Below are 22,878 nucleotides of genomic sequence, written 5' to 3' on the forward strand. Positions count from 1 at the left end.
ACCCAGGGCATGGCTTAAGAGTGCAATTTGCAGGGTCTTGGTGGGAATATCCCCTCAGTCCTAACTCCTCTGCCTGTCAAGAGAGGTGTGGCTAATAAAGACCAGAGCAGGATCCAAGGTAGGTGTCCTTTGTGGATTTAAACAAGTCATTAGCTTTTAAATCCAAGCTCCAAATTTAAAAGAAGTATTTGGTGGGCCTGGGACTGGGAATGGTAACCTATGATTACAATCACCAGCATACTGGGAAAAAAAAACAAAAAAACATGGATTTGCAATCACACAGGCTTGGGCAAAATCTTAGCTCTACTACTCACCCACCATGTGTTCTAAGACAAGACACTTCGCCCTCTGGGTTTCCTCATTTGTCAAGTGGTGATAGTAACTACCAGGGAAGGGTGTGGTGAGAAACTCACATAATCCTCTACGCAACAAGGCAGTAAAGTGCAATGGCTTCAGGGCAGACAGCCTGGATAGGACCCCTACTCCTCCACTCGCTTGTGCAAGCTTGGGTAAGCCAACCTCTGAATGCCTTAGTTTCCACACCTAGGAAATGAGGATAATAGCAGTAGCCACCTCTCAGGGTTGTCATGAGGATTAAATGAAACAAGACATACAAAGCACTGAGAATAGTCCCTGGCACATAGTAAGCGCCAAAGTGTAGAGCCCACGGCCTGAAACAATCCACAAGAGCAAAGAGCTATCGAGTGTTTACCCTGTACCTAGTGGGTGCTGCACGGTGGGGGCCCACAAATAAACCAATCTGACCCTCTTGGGGGTTACAAAGCAGAATTATGACTCACCTTGATCTGTCTCATAGGTGCAAAGAGTGATGGCTGGTGACGGGGACAAAGAGGTGGCCTTGGTCTGTAAGGACAGCCAGCCCCTTCCCATCCTTCCTCCCATTTGACCCTCATCCAACCCTGAGGGGTGGTAGGGCAGGGATCACTCCCCACATGTTCCAGATGGAGAAGTCTCTGCTCAAAGTCACACGCGTGATCTAGGTACCCAAGTCCTAGAGGGAAGAATTTCCAGCCTTTCCTGGAGACACTACGGGGTCTTTCAGATTTTTTGGATCCAGTCCCGAGCCCTGGCGTCCTTCATGATCTGGACCCTGCTGACTGGGGGTCTGCTTCCCCTCTGGTTTGCTGTCTATTTCATGGTCTCATCCAACTTCCTGCGCTTCTCTAAATATTCCCTGTGCTGTCATGCCTCTGAGCCTCTGCACAGGCCATCACCTCTGCTTGGCGCTTCCTTGACTGTCTCTTTCTTGTGTTCCAAGATCCCATGAGTGATATCTACTCTGTTGAGTTTTCCCTGACAGCATCCCCTTCCCTGGCTGGGCTGAGCGTCCTCCCTTGGTTCCTACAGCACGCTGCACTTACGACCATTCCAGCCCTTACCACTCCACGTTGTTATTACACATCACTTATCTGCCCTCTGCCCCCAAATATCTAGTCTGTGAGCTCCTGGAAACCAGAAACTGAGTCTCCATGCTCACTGTGTCTCCAGTATCCAGCACGATGAACTAGGGCACAGGACACAGGCTTAACAAATGTTCCCTGACCGGGTAAGGAGATACTGTCTGTAGACCGGCCTTTCCTGGAGATACTTGACTGCCATCTACTGGCACACCATTGTAATACATTTACAGATCTACAGCCACTGCGATGTGGGGGCGTGTACCAGGCCAACCTGCGCAACTGGCATTCCTCGACTTGATTCTAATCTGGAACCCGAAGCACTTCGCACTACACCAATACCACCCAAGCAGCTGTGGTCTTAATGAGACCTCACCTTCCCAGGAGAAACATTTGTTTTGCCCATCTCCGGAATGTTTACTGCAGGGCCTGGCAGACGGACTGGGGCTGAAGCTGAGGGTCAGGGAGTCCATCCCCCCGCCTGGCTGCAACTCAGAAGTTTGTCTCCTGATGGGCCACACAGACTGCTGCCTCCTTGCCGGGGGCTCATTCAGGCTTGAGCTGCCTCTGAACGGCTCTGTCTGGCAGAGGGAAGGGTAGGGATGGTCTGGAATTCTAGATGCCTTTGGGGGCTGGGGTTGCTGCCTTTGTAATTGACTGGCTGTCTGACCTCAGGCAAAATGGATGGACCCGCTGTGCCTAAGGGCTCTGTCTCTCACGGCTGCCTCCTCCCCACACCCTAATATGTTCAGTCTCATTACGGGCTCCCTGAATACCTCAGCCAATCAATCAAGTCCTTGGCCTGCGGAAGAAGGTAGGGGGAGCTCTGGATTCCACGAAGATGCTGTGTCTGTGGGTGGGCTCACATTTTACTGCCACATCTGACGCCCCAGGAAGAAGAATATTCTAAAACTGGTGCTGCCTGGGTTGGGAAATCCCTAGTTGGGGGAGGCGGGAAGTGCGTACAAGACAGATTGATGAGGAATGGGTACGGGGCTCTTTTGTGGCTGCAGCAGGGGCAGAAGAAGGGGAATTCATACAAACAGGATCTGTGTTCAAACAGGACTTCTTTTCCCAATAAATTGATCCTGTATGTAGAGTTAACGCAGGCAGGGCTTGGTGATGGACCTTCCAAGGAAGGAGAGGTCAGGAATGTCCTGTCCCAGGGACAGCTGTCTCTCCACAGGTCACCCCCACTGGGGGTGGGATGGAGATAGAGAAAGAGATTTTCATGTTTCTGATGCAACACGTCGGTTGCTGATTTGTGGCCCAGGCAGAAGCAGGGGAGACAGCCCATGGGCCGTGCAGAAAATGGTTGAAGGCAAAACATTCAGGCTTTGCCAGTTAGCAGGAGAGTCACGTGGCAGGCTGGATGGGCAGAGATGTGGCAGAAGAAAGACCTTGGAACACAGAGGGACCCAAGATCTGATGATTCTAGCTCCATTATTTTCTCCTGAGAACAGCTCACCCTCCTGGCACCTTCCCATTGCCAGATAGAGGGACTCCCCCACTCCAAACGATGGTGCAGCCTCTCAGTCCTCCATGCAATTAGCAAGGCCCAGTGAACCAGGAAGGGAAGGAATGCTCTAATAGTGATGAGACTCCCTACACCTGTATGGGAACCTGCGGAGGCAAAAGACTGAAACATAACAGGGTCAGAGGATGTGACAAATGATCGCCACCTTTCGCCTCTGAGAACAACAGAGAAGGAGACTTTTGTGGGTAGGATCTGATCACAATTCACATCACTTATTCACTCCCTCATTCAATCACTACTTATTAAGCCTTAGGTGGACTAGGCACCATACCAGACATAGCAGTAGATACAGCAGATACAGTGGCAGATGTAGTCCTTGTTCTTGGAGAGCTTACACGCTCATTGAAAAGACAAAAGTAAATAAATAAATAAACAGATAAAAAGAATGAGCACTATGAATAAAATGCAAAATCAATGGAATTGAGAATAAGACGTGGGGTGCAGGGGAGACTGGACTTCAGTTGGCAGAAAAGGCTTCTTTGAAAGACACTGAGGCTGGGAGCAGTGGCTCATGCCTGTAATCCCAAAACTTTGGGAGGCCAAGGTGGGCGGATCACGAGGTCAAGAGATTGAGACCATCCTGGCCAACATGGTGAAACCCCATCTCTACTAAAAATACAAAAATTAGCCGGGCATGGTGGTGCATGCCTGTAATCCCAGCTACTTGGGAGGCTAAGGCAGGAGAATCACTTGAACTCAGGAGGTAGAGGTTGCAGTGAGTCAAGATCTCGCCACTGCACTCCAGTCTGGCAACAGAGCGAGACTGTGTCAAATAATAACAACAACAATAATAATAATTTAAAAATAAATAAAGAGAAGAGTACTATGAATAAAATGCACAACCAATGTGATTGAGGATAAGATGTGGGGTGCAGGGTAAATTGGACTTCAGTTGGTAGAAAAGGCTTCTTTCGAAGACACTGAACACACACAGATAGACAACCTACTATGTGCTAGAGTCTGCAGGCTTTAAGGAAACAAGCGCAAAGACAACATAGCTAGCTCTTGGCCTCAGCGGGCTTACTACCTAATGACAGGGACAGACACAAAAATAGAAAATGACCACACAGGGCATTCACACAAATATTACCCTCAACTCACAGAAAAAGCAGCCAACTCAGCCTAAAGGTCAGGGGTCACTTTCCTGAGGTCACGGTCCATCCATCCATCCAATGTTTGGTACCTAGTCTTTGCCAGGGCTGCAAAGGTGAGTGCAGCAGGATCTGGATGTATGTGTCTGCTGAAAGCACACGGGCAAGGACAAAGGAGGTAGGAACACCCTGGGGGCACCCAAGAGAGAGATGAATGTTCCTGGGTATGTCCTTTAACGTACAACAGGCACAGAGCAGAAGACCTGGGTTTGAGTGGGCAGCTCTGGCACCTGCCGCCTGATTTTGGACCAGCTTCTGCTTCCTCTTCTGTAGATGGGGATAAGAAGATCTATTCACAGGGTTGTCAACAGGATTATATGAAGACACAGATTTAAGGACCTCTGTAACCTGTCAAGAATGTGCTAGCAAGTGAGCTGTTCCCCGGTGGGCTGCAGGGGTAGAACTTGATCTCCCCAGGTAAGGAAGTGCATGAGCACAACGAGCCTTGGAGACAAGCCCAGGTCCCGTTCAGCTATTTATTTCTTAGTGCTGCCTCAGGCCAGTGTCAACCTTCCTGAACCTTGGTTTCCTTATCTGTAAAAATAAGGACATTACTACATCTGCTGTAAGGACCCCATGAATGATACCCCTGACACATGGCAGGTGTTTAACTAATGTTCACCTCTTTCCCTCCTGTGCGTCAACATGATGGGTGGAGGGTCAAGACCAGCTGGGTATGTCCCTGAGAACATGACAGGACATTTTCTCTCTCAAAGAGGAAGAAGATGGCAGCATCTGCCTTGCTCTAAATGAAACACTGCTTGGTGTCAAGCATGATAGAGACCTTCCCTTTCTAATCCCTGGGAGTTCCCTTCCTCTCCAGCATAGGCCTTTAGGGTAAATAAAGTCATCAGGGCCAGGCAATGTGGGTCATGCCTATAATCCCAGCACTTTGGGAGGCCGAGGTGGGTGGATCACCTGAGGTCAGGAGTTCAAGACTAGCCTGGCCAACATGGTGAAGCCCCGTGTCTACTAAAAATACAAAAATTAGCCAGGCATGGTGGCATGAGTCTATAATCCCAGCTACTTGGGAGGCTGAGGCAGGAAAAACACATGAACCTGGGAGGCGGCGGTTGCAGTGAGCCAAGATCAAGCCATTGCACTCCAGCCTGGGCGACAGAGTGAGACTCCATCTTCAAAAAAAAAAAAAAAAAAGGTCATCAAACACCCACTCCCTGTGACTGCAGAGGACAGGCTAGAATGTCATCTCCCAGTCTCTTCCCCTCTCCTCTCTAAAAACACAGCACTATGTGACCCTCATTCCTACAGATGTCTGCAAGTTCACAGTCTTCGTACCACAGAAAGGGTTAACGTTGGGACGGCTACATCATGCCTTCAGCAAACACTTACTGAGCATCTACTAAGGGCCCAACTGAGGAAATCCCCACAGGAAAAGTAATATACTAAAAAGTAATTCATACCAAGGTGCAAGTGACCAACATCTGATCACTCCAGAAAAGGCATTTTTGATGGCATAAGGAGGGTAAGGGGATCATGGGGATATTGTGTGTCTTGTTTGGCAAGGGAATGTGGAGCCTGTCAAGGTGAAAAGTGCAGAGCACCAAAAGAGAGGCTAAGAGCATTTATTATCCATTCATCCACCCAACTACCTATCCATGAATCCATGAATCCATCCATCCATCCATCCATCCATCCATCCATCCGTCCGTCCGTCCATCCATCCACCCACCCACCCACATATTCATCCATCCATGCATGCCTCCATCCATCCATCCACCACCCACCCACCTACCCACCCATCCACCCATCCATCCACACATTCACCCATCCATCCACATATCCATCCATGTAGGATATACTATAATCTCCACACTGTCCTAGATAGGCCCTTGAAATTGCACTGAACAAAACAGCCCCCTTGCCATCCTGGTTTTTACTGTCTAGCCAGGAGATAGTCCCAGAAGAGGAACTAGACCAAATAGTCACTGTGAAACCTGTCTTCTTTATCAGAAGTTGCCAACTAGTAGACCTCATAGAATCCACAGTCTTGTTTTGTTGCACTTAAATTGTATACTTTTACTTTATTCACTGGCAAGGTGACTCATGCCTGTAATCCCAGTACTTTGGGAGGCTGAGATGGGTGGATCACTTGAAGTTGGGAGTTCAAGACCAGCCTAGCCAACGTAGTGAAACCCCATCTCTACTAAAAATACAAAAAAAACTTGGCCGGGCGCAGTGGCTCACGCCTGTAATCCCAGCACTTTGGAAGGCCAAGGCAGGCAGATCACAAGGTCAAGAGATTGAGACCATCCTGGCCAACACAGTGAAACCTTGTCTCTACTAAAAAAAAAATACAAAAAAATACTAGCTGGGCGTGGTGGCGCGTGCCTGTAGTCCCAGGCACTCAGGAGGCTAAGGCAGGAGAATAGCTTGAACTCAAGACGCGGAGGTTGCAGTGAGCCGAGCTTGCACCACTGCACTCCATCCTGGGTAAGAGAGTGAGACTCCATTTCAATAACAGTAATAATAATAATAGACATTCATATAAAAATTCATATTTCTGACTTTTCTTGAAAATCAGTAACTCGACACCACCAGGCCCTTATTCCCATATGGCAAAAACTGGCTGCATGGCCTGCAGCTGCTGCCTCAGAGGAGGCTTCAGTTCTCACGCCCAACACAGTTCTCAGTGCTCCCTGTCAGCTCCCTGCAGCCGAAGCCAAGTGGCAGATATCATCTGTCATAGAGCCTATGCTGCTGTTTTTCTTATAGCAGGGAAATATTTCTCTATGCCTGTGCTTTTTCCTACCACCTGCCCCTTCACTCAAGGACTGATTTGTCCCCTCTGAGCAGCTGCACAGGCAACCCCTAATTTCACTAAGCCAATTCTGAAGATGGCAATTAGCTCAGCGCAAATCTTCAGGAAACACGCACTCCTGTGTCTCCTGCAAACCCAGGGCAGGAAGTCAGGAAAATGGAAATGAAGCACCATCCCTTCTCCTGCCGTCACAGATGGCTTCTCTCCTGTCGAAGATGCACTCCCAGGCAGGCCTCCACAGGCCCCAGGGCTTCCTAGACGTTCTGTAATGAGGCTGGCATCTGCCCAGAGCCCTGCCTCCCCCAGGGCAAGGCTGTAACTCAGGCAGAAATCAACTCCACCCCAGGAGTAGCTATTGCTCAAGAAGACTCGTGCATCCGAGGGACTCTTTGGAAAGAAGGTCACTTGGAGGGCCTGGGCCAGAAAGCCAGGTTGTGGAGGATAAAACACGACTCACAAGTGAAATGTTGAAACTCCTCAGAGTCTGCCCAAGGCAAGGGCATGAGAAGTGACTAGAGAAGACATCAGAGAGAAAACAAAAGGTTTCAGGTCTGAGCTTCCCTTTTAAAGGCTTGCAGCCTGACCCCTTCATGGTCTAAGCCCCATTATTTTTCCCAAATGGGTAGCCAAGCTGTGTCTGAACACCTGCACGTGATGGGGAGCTCATTGCCTCACCAGGCAGCCCACTCAGTCTCTGGATGACTTGGCCAATTAGATGAATTTTCTGTATATTGAGCTGAAATATGTCTCCCTCTTTGTTTTCCCCCATTGGTTCCAGTTCTACCAGGTGGGAGTCTCACGAAACAAGTCATCTAGCTGGGGGGTTTCTAAACTTGGCTTTACATCATTTAAAAAATTCATCTCAGCCAGGCATGGTAGCTCACGCCTGTAATCCCAGCACTTTGGGAGGCCAAGGCGGTTGGATCACCTGAGGTCAGGAGTTCAAGACCAGCCTGACCAATACAGTGGAACCCCACCTCTACAAAAAATACAAAAATTAGCCAGGTGTGGTGGTGGGCATCTGTAGTCCCAGCTACTGGGGAGGCTGAGACAGGAGAATTGTTTGAACCTGGGAGGCGGTGGTTGCAGTGAGGTGACATCACTCCACTGCACTCCAGCCTGGGTGACAGAGTGAGACTCCATCTAGGGAAAAAAAAAAAAAAAAGTTCATCTCCTGAGCTCCGGTCTAGATATTCTGATTCCATCATTGCAGGGGGACATCTCAGTGTGGCCTGTCCTGTATCCATTCTGCCTTCTTCTGGTAACAGCAGCTCTATTTGTATTCGCATTGATGGAAGCAAGCCTTCTTTTTGTGCAGTCCTGGTGTGACTGTACCAAAGTGCCCGCAGAGCAAGGAGTGGAACAAGCCGGGCTTGTTCTTCTCCAGGAATTTGATTTTTGAACAGAGAGAAACAAGGATGAAAGCAATAAGGAGCTGATTTATCCCGAGACTGTTCCTGCCACCTACATCTGTGGAGGGGCCCAGGGATCCAGGGACTCAACAGCCCCATCTTTCTGACACTCAGGTCTCCCTGTTTTCCTTTGCTTCTGTGGGCTTCCCCATACATTTTCAATAAATCTCTTTTGTTTGTTTGTTTTGTTTTGTTTTGAGACGGAGTCTTGCTCTGTTGCCCAGGCTGGAGTGCAGTGGTGCGGTCTCGGCTCACTGCAACCTCCACCTCCTGGGTTCAAGTGATTCTCCCGCCTCAGTCTTTCAAGTAGCTGAGACTACAGGGTCCCGCCACCACGCCCTGCTAATTTGTGTATTTTTAGTAGAGATGGGGTTTCACCATGTTGGCTAGGCTGGTCTCGAACTCCTGACTTTGTGATTCACCTGCCTCGGCCTCCCAAAGTGTTGGGATTACAGGCGTGAGCCGCCACGCCCGGCCCAAAGTCTATTTCTTTTTCGTGCAAAGAACTGTATCCAACACAGAGGGTGTAGATGGTGCCTGGGAATCTGAATGTCATTGTGATGGAAAGTCTTTTGGGGGCCATGCTCGTAGTCCATCCTCACTGTTTAACATAGGAGAAACAGAGGCCAGAGAAGAAGGTGATCCCTCAGTACCAGCCTCAAGACCCCACAGCATCTGCAGAGTTCTTTAGAAAGGCAGCCAAGAAGAGAGAAATTTAGGAAGAAACAGCACCCATCAGATTTCTCCCCACACTCTCTTCTGCTCAAAGACATTTCCTCCAGATTTTCTAGCTCCTGTTTCTGAGGGTGAAGCTCTCCCCCAAGACTCCACTAGGACGGGGGTAACAACTCTTCACTGTTCCCCCCTCCTCCCCAAAAGAGCTGGGTAGGAAGCAGCAGAGGTACCAGGCCGCTGGATTGGACGGTGTGTAGACCTCACGGAGAGGGGTCAGCACTTGAAAAATTCCTCAAGTCAAAGGGCTCGGGGCTTGGGTGCCGCACAAGGCCCTCACTGTGTGCACATTGTCTCCCTGATAAAAGGGGCTGGGCCTGGGAAAACGGAGCCGTCTCCAGGCGACGGGGTAGGCTGCTGAGGAATGCCCAGGACCCCTCCCTCCCCCAGACACCAGGGCCAGGACGGCGAGGGGGTAGGGAGGGGCAGAGGGTGCAGCGTGGGTGCCCAGAGGGAGAGGAATGAAGTTCAGAGCCCCTCCAGGTGGTGTTGGGTGGTGTGTTTGAGTCATGGAATGAAGCAAGCAGAAAGTCACAAAACTCCCTTCATTAGGCCCTTCCTATCTCCACCCCTAGCCCCTCCAGCCATCCCAGAAACTCCTTCATTTCCCCATGCAAACAGGCAGGGCCTGCCCTTGTTCAAGGAGAGCCTTAGGGGTAGGGGAAGCGGTGGAGAAAGGCACAAGGATTTTGTTCCTCAGAGCCAAGTGTCTTCAACACAGAGTTGTGTGTCTCCACTCTAAGCCTCTCAACCAACTCTAGGCGGAGGGGACTGACTTGGAGTCGGCACCTCATCCTCACAGCGAAGGGACTACCAGCCTGCCAGGATCTTGACACCCTCCTCTAGGGCTTCTGGAAGACGGCCCTCCAGCACATCCAGCTGAGCTGAGAGGCAGGCCAAGTGGCTTCCTTCCCCCTGGCTTCCACAATGATTATATTCACAAGCAATTAGTAATTGCAATTAATTGTTAATAACAGTTACCATTTCAGGGCCTCTTAGGACAGCCTAAGCCATGTACCAGCTCCACCCATGTCATTATCTCTAATCTTTCCAGTTACCCTTCCAGGAAGATATTCCATGACCCTGCCTTCCTGCTGAGGAATGTGAGGTTCGGAGGTTGGATTTGCCCAAGGTCACATAACTGAGAAGGAAAACAGGGACCAGAGCCCACAGTACCCAGACCGTCTGGCTCTGGACTGTCGCTTCAGCTTTGCTCCCTCCCTCCTTGCTGGTGACAGACAGTCCTCGTCACAGGCAAGGAAAGCTACTCTCTGAGAATGGGGTCAATAGGGGGATCTGGTTTGGCTCTTCCAGCCAGAAAACAAAGCAGCTCTAAGGCCAACCTCTCACTGACCCCGTGGTAGCAGAGCCAGCAGTATCTCTTGTTGCTGCCCTCCATAAGCAGAGAGGCCAGATAAAATCCAGGACATCCAAATTTTCCATCCAATCCAAATTTGCAATGAACAGTATATCATGTTGTAGTATAAGTCTATCCCAAATATTGCATGGGATATACTTAGACTCATTCATTGTCTATCTAAGTATTAACTGGGTATCTTGTATTTTTATTTGCTAAATCTGACAACCCTACTCCTAAGCCACTGCTGGTGGTGCCAGCTCTGAGTTCACCCCCCTATCCTTCCTCCAGGTGGCACAGGTGGATGCAGAATGTCCTGATCATCACAGGGCTGATCAAGCCCAATGCAGTCTTTACAAGGACAGGCCAAGATGCCCTGCAGTCCTCATGCCTTCAGTCAAAGCAGCCGAAACTGCTTTTTGTTTTTTTTTTTCTGAGATGGAGTCTCCCTCTGCCACCAGGATGGAGTGCAGTGGCACTATCTTGGCTGCAGCCTCCGACTCCCTGGTTCAAGCGATTCTCCTGCCTCAGCCTCCTGAGTAGCTGGGATTGCAGGCATGCACCACCACGCTCAGTTAATTTTTGTTTTTTAGTAGAGACAGGGTTTCATCATGTTGGCCAGGATGGTCTCGATCTCCTGACCTTGTGATCTGTCTGCCTTAGCCTCCCAAAGTGCTGAGATTACAGGCATGAGCCACTGCGCCTGGCCTTTTTTTTTTTTTTTCCCTAAAGGAAATGCTGGCCTCTGAGTTACCAGCTGCACCAGAAGGAGGAGGGGAAGCCTTGTAAATAACATGCAAGTATCAGGTACTCTTCTTGAATTCCAGGGCAACTGAATATTTTCTAAGGCTCTCTTCCAGGGCATCTTCAATCCTGAACTTTCCCTTAATAACAGTAACAGCCTTTGGCAAGAGTATCCATTCATTCCTTAAATCATCCATCTATCCCAGCCTCCCATCCATCTATCCTAGCCAGGCACTGTGCTAGGCTCTGAGAGTCAGTGGTTGCATAGGAAAGGCATAAACTCTAACCTTGAGTCGGAGTTGGTCCAATATGGGTAGGACCAAACAAAGTCACTTACACCTACATTGAAAAACGGCCGTGGAGGAGAGGCACTCGGCATTCTCACTGGACACTCATAACATCCCTGCGAAGTTAGTGGTATAGGGAAGATGATGGCATTGTGATCCCACTTTACAAAGAAACTGAGGTGCCGAAAGGTACAGTATCTTGGCCAAGATCACAGAGATAGTGAGTGGCAGAGCTGGGACTTCAAGCCCACGCTACCACCAGCCTAGAGTTCTCTTGAGTATTATCTTCTTTCCCATTTAACTCTCAGGAATATGTCTGATGTGTGTTAGGAAATCACATCTTTACTATCTAAACAAAGGGGCAAGAACAGAAAAGATCATGCCTGAGATCCCTTGGTGCTTTAAAAAGAGGAAAATATTCTATGCACATCCAAGGACAATTTCTGTAGAAGGTCCAATTTGCAAACCTGAACTCGTAAGTATGTGTATGGCTAAAGGAATTCCCTTTTCCCTCGACACCCTTAGTGCTCTGGCCTCCCGGAGGGCTCCGGCAGGGCAGGGCCGCCTGGCTAGAGGTGGGGCGCCTTCCTCTGAGGGTGAGGTCACCGGAATCCTGTGCTTGGCTTTGCACTGTAACATGGAGTGCTGCCACCCATTGCCTAACACTGCTCTCAGATGTTGGGTGTGTGCCGGGGTGTGAGGCCCCAGGGTCCTGCTCCCCAAGGCCAATGTCCTCAGGAGCAGGACAGGAGGGGCTGAGCTTCAGGTGGGAGAGATCAGGGAGTGGCATAACAACTGTGGTGCCCAGGCTGGTCCTTTGGATGGGCCTGAGCCAGATCCCAGATGTTACCAGCATTTGCTTTGATTTTGGACTCAGAGCCTCAGTCTTCCTTACGTATACAATGAGAATAGTATCAGGGCCCCATACAGTTATTGGGAGGGCTTAATTAGAGAATCTGTGAAAGCCATTGAACCCCCGGTCAGGGGAAATGCACTGATGCTTGCCAAAAGATGATGATGCATACATGACCCCATCCTCAAAGAGCTCTGTCATTCATGTGCTTGTTCAGTCATTTGACCAACACTCTTCAGCATCTATCTCGTGCCACACACTGAAGCAGCAGCAGTGGTCAGCAGGAAAGCGGCACCATCAAAAATTCCTTTCACGAAGTTAGCCCAGTTCAAGTTCCAGCTCAGCCCCCCTTCTGTCTCCTTGAGCAGGTGCATGGTTTCTCTACGCTCTGCCCCCCTCACCTTTAAATGAGCCGACAGTCAACTCCTGCTCATTGGCAAATGCTTAACAACCAGTTCTCTGGATGGGGGAACAAAAAGCCCTGCTTTCTAGCATTTGCCAGTTTCCACAGTGTAAACGCTCCTGCAACAGCCAATGTGATTTTCAGGTGCACTGAGTCAAGGTGAGAGGGAAAAAGAGAATTTTAAGAATGCCACCAATGTCATTCCTCAGTTTCATTGTCACACCCCCAACCTGTCATTCCCAATAACACATCACCTCCCAAATTCCTCCTTCAGTCAACAGGCATTTCCTACATACCTATTATCTGCCCTGTTCTAGGCATGGGCAAATACAGACACCATGTAGAAGCGGGTGGGCAGGTAGTTTTGAAGGGCACACAGGTGATGACCATACAGCGTAATAACTCTTGGAATATCTAGAAATGCACAAGGTGCTTACCAATGTGTATCATTAATCCTTGTTTAATAGGAAGGTGTAGTCTGATATTCCTCCACCAGATGGATGGTAGCTGGGGAGGGTTTCGGAGGGTTTCAAACCAAGGACACCCTTTTTATTTCTTATCCAACAAATAAAAGAAAAAAGAAACCATTGGGAAGGGTGGGCAATAAAAGCGAAGATAACAATAGATCATTGCGGAAATGGAATAGCAGATATTCTGAGAAAAAGGCTACCAGCAGAGTAAGAGGACGGGACAGCCAGAGCTCCACAGGCCACCCAAGCAGGACTGCAGTGAGCTGGGGAGGAACAGCTTCTATCCACTGCTCCCCCAACACCCCTCCTCCCCATTCTATCCAGGCTCCAGAGACCTTGTAGGATAAACTGAGGGCAGGGAGGTACACCAGCTCCACCTGTCTTTTTTATTTTTTGGGTCATGTTAAAGGTTTTCATTTTGAAAATCAAACCTGGGGTTCTGGTACATTCTATAAGAATAGTTAAAAAAAAAAAAGTCCCTCCATCCCCCTTTATAAAAACAATTTCAAATAGCAGCCTTACAGTGACTCTGGCATCCTGGTAAGTAAAGAGTCAAGATTTTATACAGAGGTGAATAAAAATAGAAATTCTTCCACCATGTGTTCTGTGTTACTGAACCCTAAGGTAAGATGAGTTTCAGACTCCATTATGTACATTATGTAAGTTATCCTACTTGGACTAGGGTAGGGCAATGACATATGATAACTAAACAGTTACTGTGTGTTGAGCTCCAGGAATATTAAGAAGAGTAAGAGACAGGCCTTGTTCTTGCAGAAGAGACGATTATAATACAGATACAGACTGGGCACACTGGCTCACGCCTGTAATCCCAGCACTTTGGGAGGCCGAGGCAGGTGGATCACAAGGTCAGGAGATCGAGACCATCCTGGTTAACACAGTGAAATCCCATCTCTACTAAAAACACAAAAAATTAGCCGGGTGTGGTGGTGGGTGTATGTAGTCCCAGCTACTCCAGAGGCTGAGGCAGGAGGATGGCGTGAACCCGGGAGACAGAGCTTGCAGTGGGCAGAGATCACGCCACTGCACTCCAACCTGGGCGACAGAGCGAGACTTCATCTCAAAAAATAATAATAATAATAATAATAATAATAATAATAATACAGATACAGTGTAGTATGTGTGCCGACAGCACAATGAAGTATGTTTTAAGTTACTCGAGGGAGGTCGATATTAACACTGCAGGGTGGGGGGTGTCAGGGAAGACTTCTCAGAAGAGGGGACACCTGAGCAGGATTTCAAACATGAATGGAAATTGGCCAGGTGTACAACATAGGGAAGGGTATTCCAGGTAACAGGGAACAGAATGTACTAAGGCGAAAAGGTGTGTTTGAGAACTACAAGCTGTTTACTCTTCCTGCAGAATAAACAGCACAGGGCCAGGCATGGTATGTTTGAGAACTACAAGCTGTTTACTCTTCCTGCAGAATAAACAGCACAGGGCCAGGCACGGTGGCTCACATCTATAATCCCAGCACTCTGGGAGGCCGAGGCAGGCAGATCACTTGAGGTTAGGAGTTCGAGATCAACCTGGCCAACATGGTGAAACCCCATCTCCACTAAAAATACAAAAATTAGCTGGGTGTGGTGGCCCGTGCCTGTAATCCCAGATACCCAGGAGGCTGGGGCACAAAATAGCTTGAATCCCGGAGGCGGAGGTTGTAGTGAGCTGAGATTGCACCACTGCACTCCAGCCTAGGCAACAGAGTGAGACTCTGTCTCTAAAAAACAAACACAAAACAAAACAAAAACAAACAGTAATAGCACAGGAAGCAGAGCTGGAGGCAGAACTAGAGGGAGGGCAGGGCAGGCATGCTTATGACTTTGATTTTGAGGGCAACGATTCCCCCACCACAGGATCATATTAACAAAAGGAGATGCATGGGGAGGGGGCAGGCAGAAGCAAAGTGAAACTGGTCAGATTTGTGTTTCAGAAAGATGACCCTTGGGTGGTCACATGGAAGGTAACCAGGAGGTGAACTCAAGATGGGAGCCTTCAGACCAGTGAAGCTGCTGGAAAATTCTAGGCAAGAGAAGCAGTGGAGTGGCAGCAGGGCTAAAGAGAACTGAGTTTGATATCAATTAATTATAATTCTCCTTTCCCTTGTGGTTCTCAAAACTGACAGATCAGGCCAGGCACGGTGGCTCACACCTGTAATCCCAGCACTTTGGGAGGCCAAGGTGGGAGGATCGCTTCAGCCCAGGAGTTCAAGACTAGCCTAGGCAACACAGTGAAACCCCATCTCATTTAAAAACAAACAAACAAACAAACTGCTGATTGTCCCCCACCATCTCAGAGAAGAGTATCACCTTTAGTTCAGACCTACCCGGAGCCAGGCTAGCCTAGCCAGGCTCGTCTCCTCAGACACCCCCAACAGGAGAGAGTATCTTTAAATGCCTGGCCATGAGTTCTCCCAACAAAGATGGCTTTGTGACCCTCTATTTCTCCTGAAGATGAAAGGTCTTTCTCCAGGTCACTGGCCAGGTTTTGGATCGTCCTCAGCGGACCAAGGCTGGCTCAGAGTCCACAAGCTGGACACATCAGGTGGGGGACAGTGGTATCCTGCAACTCCCCCACCTGTCCACAACGAAACCTGATTCTACTGGAAGGCCCTGGACCAGGAACGGGAAGACAGAGAAATGTCTGTCTTCCTGAGAAGGGATGACAAGGGTAGAAAAAGGGGCAGTATCATCGTTCCTGTTGGGGTGGGGATGGGCTCACTGTATGTCCAGACTGCAGCTCCTCTCTCACTCATTATCATCTGAAAGGGGAAAGAAGGGGGCCTGTGAGCTGGCTTCGTCCCTTTAACCACTTCCTCCCACACAGTGCACGATGGGCTGGAGAGGGGGCTGACCCAGAGGCATGGAGGCTCTGCAGAACCACCCAGGCACTGCGGGGCTGCCCCGCCACCTGCTGGCCGCTCCTGGTGGCACGGGACAGGCATTTTTCTGGGATTCTTCAGGGCAGGACTGAGACTCTAAGGCAGCCAGCATCAATTTGGAGAAAGCCAGGAAGGTACTGAGATTCAGAGAGGTTAAGAAGTTCATGAAGAATCTAGGATGGAGTTCTGTAGCAGAAGCCGATATGCTGGCGGTAGAAAGTCTCTGTCACAAACGTCTAATAATTGCAGGGCCAACTGCCAGGTGAGTTAATGAATCTTAGTTTCTTCTCCCCTTTTTCACCCACTGAGGGGCAAGAACACCATAAACCTAAGATTGTCAAGTCCTAATTAAAGTGTGGGCATAGGACGTATGATTGAAATATATTGGGAAAAATTCCTCTGACCAAAGCTGTGTCCCCACCTGTGCACATAGCCTAAAAGTCACATATTGGTCCTTCCTATGGATTAGAGAGACTGAACAACAAAATCAAAATTTCAATGTTACGGCTGAGGCCATTCATTGCATTTCAACCTCATTCACTACTTCCCTACCCTACTATACACCACATGGACACTGGAGGGACAGAGATTAATAAGACCCAACTTTATCACCTAGGACCCACGGGAAGAGTAACCAACAGACCAATGGGTTAAATAAATAGCACAATGGGATAAATCCTAATCCTGACTGCCCAGCATATTTGGCATGAAGAAATTAAACAGGCATGCCTACAAGGGGCTACTGTTAAGATGATTAATGTTGCACAGAAAGGATCACGATAGTCTGCAATAATAATACACACTTATGCAGTACTTACTGTCTACCAGGCACACCCTATGCACTGTTATACTAACTCAGATCTTAACCCCACTTACATATATTAACTCTATGACATAGGTACTATCATTATTCCCATTTAGGTGCAGTAACTTACAAAGGTCACATAGTTACTTAAGAGTAGAGATGGAATTTGGACTCAGATAGCCTAGCTCTGATGTCTGTATTCTTAACCACTACACCGTACTGCCATTTATTAAGCTCAACCTCCACGCAAAGATGTAACTTCCCTGACAAACAGCTGAGCCAGGGATAACACAGCCAGCAGAGAACACTCAAAATCAAGGTCAAATGTTGGGTTCAAGAGAGATAGAAAACTTTAAGGGCCATGCAGGCAGTCTGACTACCAAACTGATAGGCATTGTTCAGGGCAGAGGGCCTAAAAGCAACACCCCGGCAGATATCAACCCCTAAACTCAGAGCCTAATAGTGATGCTCTACATAAACACATAAGCAGAGACAAACAAAGTTTCATGATAAATGCCCTTAAGCAAGCAGCAACACCTAAGATGATTCACACTGGATTGGAACATAGGTGATTCACATGACCACTCCGGTTAAGAAGAAGCAATTTCTGAGCAGGAAAGTGGAGACTGACGTCTGAATCTGCTGAACATACGTTAATGTTGACTTTATATAGAGTATGCATTAAAACCTATCAATAGCACCAGGTGTGGTGGCTCACGCATGTAATCCCAGCACTTTGGGAGGCCGAGGTGGGTGGATCACGAGGTCAGGAGATCAAGACCCTCCTGGCTAACATGGTGAAACCTCGTCTCTACTAAAAATACAAAAAAATTACCCGGGCGTGGTGATGTCTGCCTGTAGTCCCAGCTAGTCGGGAGGCTGAGGCAGGAGAATCACTTGAACCCAGGAGGTGGAGGCTGCAGTAAGCTGAGATCGTGAAACTGCACTCCAGCCTAAACAACAGAGCGTGACTCCATCTCAAAAAAAAAAAACAAAAACACAAAACTATAAATAGCAAGGCATAGGTTTAATCATTCCCAACCTGTTAATGTCTCAAGGAGTGAATGTGTGTATATACATACACATTGGACTAACAGAGCATCTGGCACATTTAATGAATGGGATACATTCATTTATTCAGTTAATACATGTTACTTGGTACCTACTGATACAGTTTGACTGTGTACCCACCCAAATCTCATCTTAAATTGTAGCTCCCATAATCTCCATGTGTTGTGGGAGGGACTCAGTGGGAGGTAACTGAATCATGGGGGCAGTTACCCCCATGTTGCTCTCATGGCAGTGAGTTCTCACAAGAGCTGATGGTTTTATAAGGGGCTTCCCCCTTCACTTCGCACTCCTTCATTCTCTCTCCTGCCACCCTGTGAAGAGGTGGCTTCTGCCATGATTGTAAGTTTCCTGAGGCCTCCCCAGCCATGTGGAACTGTGAGTCAATTAAACCTGTTTTCCTCTATAAATTACCCACTCTCACGTAGTTACTTATAGCAGTGTGAGAATGGACTAATAAAGCAAATTGGTACCCCAGAGAGTGGGATGCTTCTGTAAAGATACCCAAAAATGTGTAACTGATTTTGGAACTGGATGACAGGTAGAGGCTGGAACAGTTTGGAGGGCTCAGAAGAAGACAGGAAAATATGGGAAAGTCTGGAACTTTCTAGAGGCTTGGAGGGCTCAGAAGACAGGAAGACATGGGAAACTTTGAAACTTCCTAGAGACTTGTTGAATGGTTTTGACCAAAATTCTGACAGTGATATGGATAATGAAGTCCAGGTTGCGGTGGTCTCAGATGGAGATGAAAAACTTGTTGGGAACTGGAGTAAAGGTAGCTCTTGCTATGCAAAGAGACTGGCAGCATTTTGCCCCTGCCCTAGAGATCTGTGGAACTTTGAACTTGAAAGAGATGATTTAGGGTATCTGGCAGAAGAAATTTCTAAGCAGCAAAACATTCAAGAGGAAGCAGAGCATAAAAGTTTGAAAAACTTGCAGCCTGACAATGTGACAGAAAAGAAAAATCCATTTGCTGGGGAGAAATTCAAGCCCACTGCAGAAATTTGCAGAACAAGGAGCCAAATGTTTATCACCAAGACAATGGAGAAAATATCTCTAGGGCATGTCAGAGACCTTGCGGGCAGCCCCTCCAATCACATGCCAGGAGGCCAAGGAGGGAAGAATGGTTTCATGAGCTGGGTCCAGGGCCCCCCCTCCTGTGTGCAGTCTCAAGATTTGGTGCCTATGTCCCAGCCACTTCAGCTTGGCTAAAAGAGATCAAGGTATAGCTAAGGCTGTTGCTTCAGAGGGTGCAAGCCCCAAGCCTTGGCAGCTTCCACATGGTGCTGGCCCTGCAGATGCATTGAAGTCAAGTAGTCAGGTTTGGGAACCTCTGCCTAGATTTCAGAGGATGTATGGAAACACTTGAGTGTCCAGGCAGAAGTCTGCTGCAGGGGTGGAGCCCTCATGGAGAACCTCTGCTAGGGCAGTGGGGAAGGGAAATGTGGGGTTGGAGCCCCCACACAGAGTCCCTACTGGGGCACTGCCTAGTGGAGCTGTGAGAAGAGGGCCACTGTACTCTAGACCCAGAATCGTAGATCCACTGATAGCTCACACTGTGAGCCTGGAAAAGACACGCAATGCCAGCCTGTGAAAGTAGCTGGGAGTGGGAGCTGTACCCTGCAAAGCTATAGGGATGGAACTATCCAAGGTAGAGGGAGCCCACCTCTTGTGTCAGCATTACGTGGACGTGAGACATGGAGTCAAAGGAGATTATTTCAGAGCTTTAGGATTTAATTACTGCCTCATTGGATCAGTTACCTGGATGTGAGACATGGAGTTAAAGGAGATTATTTCAGAGCTTTAAGATTTAATTACTGCCTCACTAGATTTCAGATTTGCATGGGGCCTGTAGCCCCTTTGATTTGGCCAATTTCTCCCATTTGGAACGCATGTATTTACCCAATGCCTATACCTCTATTGGATCTAGGAAGTAACTAACTTGCTTTTGATTTTACAGGCTTCTACGAGGAAGGGGTTTGCCTTGTCGCAGGTGAGACTTTGGACTTGGACTTTTGGGTTAATGCTGGAATAAGACTTCGGGGAACTGTTAGGAAGGCATGATTGTGTTTTGAAATGTGAGATTTGGGAGGGGCTAGGGGTGGAATGATATGGTTTGGCTGTCTACCCACCCAAATTTCATCTTGAATTGTAGTTCCCATAATCCCCATGTGTGATGGGAGGGATCCAGAGGGAGGTAATTTGAATCCCGGGGGCAGTTACCCCCATGTTGGTGTTCTCATGGCAGTGAGTGAGTTCTCACAAGAGCTGATCATTTTATAAGGGGCTTCCCCCTTCGCTTGGCACTCATTCATTCTCTCTCCTGCCACCCTGTGAAGAGGTGCCTTCCGCTATGATTGTAAGTTTCGTGAGGCCTCCCCAGCCATGTGGAACTGTGAGTCAATTAAACCTCTTTCCTTTATTAATTACCCAGTCTCAGGCAGTTCTTCAGGCAGTATGAGAACAGACTAATACACCTACTATGTGGTCACCTTTGGAGACATGCACATGCAACCCTGTTCTCCATCCCCAAAGGCCATGCACGCGTCCACTGTTAGACATTTCTGGTTCCCATCCATGTATTCCTCTGCTCTGGATGCAATGCTTCCATCTCCATGTTTGGGCTCACCCCCTGATCTGCAATTTCTTTTTTTTTTGAGACAGAGTCTCGCTGTCTCCTGGGCTGGAGTGCAGTGGTGCAATCCGGGCTCACTGCAAGCTCTGCCTCCCAGGTTCACATCATTCTCCTGCCTCAGCCTCCCCAGTAGCTGGGACTACAAGCGCCCGCCACCACGCCTGGCTAATTTTTTGTGTTTTTAGTAGAGATGGGATACACTGTGTTAACCAGGATGTTCTCGATCTCCTGACCTCATGATCCACCTGCCTCAGCCTCCCAAAATGCTGGGATTACAGGCGTGAGCCACCGCACCCAGCCTGAACTGCAATTTCAATGTCTCCACCTAGACTGATAACATTTATCACCTCTGAGTACCTAACAGCTGGGATAGAGACTTATTCTCCAAATGCAGCTCCACATAAGCAGGAGCCTGTTCCCTACTATACCCGTGCATCTCAGCTATGCCTGGCACCGAATCAGTGCTCAGTAAACTACCTGGTGAATGACTGCTACAGTGATCTTGACACAGGTGTCAGGTCTCTGCCACTGGGGAACTTACCAGATAGGGGGCACTGCCTGAGAGGAGGCTGGCAGTGGTCATTTCTGCCCACTTTTGGTGTTCAGAAGACAGGCTCTGGAGCCAGACTGCCAGTATCTGGAAGAGCTGAGACGCACACTCAGGCACTCTGATCCCAAGGGTTTAGGATGAGGACTGTGGACTTGTATTGCTTTCTTTTATCCTCATAATAAGCTCATTTTATGGAAGGAGGGTGGCTGAGGCTGACAGGTTAATCTGGCAAGTACCACCAGATGTATTTCAGATTTTAAAACTTTTCCAGGCCGGGCGCAGTGGCTCAAGCCTGTAATCCCAGCACTTTGGGAGGCTGAGAGAGGCGGATCACGAGGTCAGGAGATCGAGACCATCCTGGCTAACATGGTGAAACCCCGTCTCTACTAAAAATACAAAAAAAAAAAAAACTAGCCGGGCGAGGTGGCGGCGCCTGTAGTCCCAGCTACTCGGGAGGCTGAGGCAGGAGAATGGCGTGAATCCGGGAGGCGGAGCTTGCAGTGAGCTGAGATCTGGCCACTGCACTCCAGCCTGGGTGACAGAGCGAGACTCCGTCTCAAAAAAAAAAAAGTTTTCCATTTTTAGGAAGGTAATATGGTGAATATACCATATTTTATATAACACTTCCAGCAGCCTCTGAACTATACTCGATATCAAACACATTCAGATGCTTGCAGCAAATCATATGAACAAACACACTTAGTATATATAATTACAGCCTCACATTCCTGCAGATTAGGCTTTGCTACCAAAAGAATTGCAAAATATTTTCTAATTTCCAGAGTGTGTTGGATTTGGGATTTGCAGGCGAGGGACTGTGGACCTGTAAATATAAAGCCGTTAGAAGAGAAAGTGGCACTGAAGGGTGCTGTGGGCCTAGCATGCAGCAGCCACTTGGTACATGTTAGTTTCATGTTAGTTTCCTTCTCTCCAGCCAGGCTCTGATAGCACCTGAGCCTCTCATAGCTCTCCCCTTCTATTTCCCCAAGAGATGAGATAATCCCCACTCCTCTCTTGCCCCAGAAGGCAGTAGAACTTGCAAATTCCTGCTTACCAGTCTGTATGGGCATCATCGATCACCAACAGGATCCTGGGTCTTTGAACAATGGGCGTGGAGGGACCTGGAGGCTCCATCAGTCCTGAGGTGGCCTGAGGGGCCTGCTTCATGGCACTGGAGAGGGAGCTAAAAAGGCTGGATCCTGGAGAGGAGAAGGAGGCAGCCAGGGGCTGGGGGTGCCTCCTCTCCATGGCTGGGGAAGCAGGTGAGCTGGTGGAGCTATCTGGGCGTTGCAGGTCCGTCATATAGCCATTAGGCAGATTGGCCACGAAGCTGCTGTCAGAGAGACGTCGCCGGAGGAAATTCATGGCTGTGGATGGATGGAGATGACTGGCTCCTTCCTGGACGTGTGTAGGTGAGGCCCAGATGACAGGCTGCTGCCAGGTACAGGGAGTGGTAGGACTTCAGCCAGAAGAGCCAGGGGGATTTTGCACAACCAGCAGTCAGCTTTAGCTGCCTTTGTTTACCTGCTGGAAATAAGCCAACAAATACATAAGTGGAAACGACCTCCACCCCCTTAAAAGTAAACAGATACAGCACTTTCCTGCCCCACTGCAGGTGGCAATGTAAATTAGGACATCCTTCTGGAAAGGAATTTGGCTACACATGTTAAGAGGATAGCTTTTTAGCCTACAGTTTCCACTTTCTGGAATTACATTGCAAAGAAAGATTCTAAGTTACAGAAAAAGCTTCATGCACAAACATGTTAAAAAATCACAA

General features: G+C 48.5%; 1 protein-coding gene across 1 annotated transcript in view; it reads right to left on the bottom strand.

Moving 5' to 3' along the window:
* SYN3 (synapsin III) overlaps nucleotides 1-22,556 on the bottom strand; it is a 494,630-nt gene extending 472,074 nt beyond the window's left edge. The window contains exon 1 of the mRNA XM_033234030.1: nucleotides 22,156-22,556. Coding sequence (XP_033089921.1) covers nucleotides 22,156-22,466 — 311 coding nt within the window. The 5' untranslated portion in view covers nucleotides 22,467-22,556. The remainder of the gene's footprint in view (nucleotides 1-22,155) is intronic.
* Between the last annotated feature and the right edge of the window lie 322 nt (nucleotides 22,557-22,878).

Source organism: Trachypithecus francoisi, unplaced genomic scaffold (assembly GCF_009764315.1).
Source record: "Trachypithecus francoisi isolate TF-2019V2 unplaced genomic scaffold, Tfra_2.0 Lachesis_group14, whole genome shotgun sequence".
In the NCBI taxonomy this organism is placed as follows: domain Eukaryota; kingdom Metazoa; phylum Chordata; class Mammalia; order Primates; family Cercopithecidae; genus Trachypithecus; species Trachypithecus francoisi.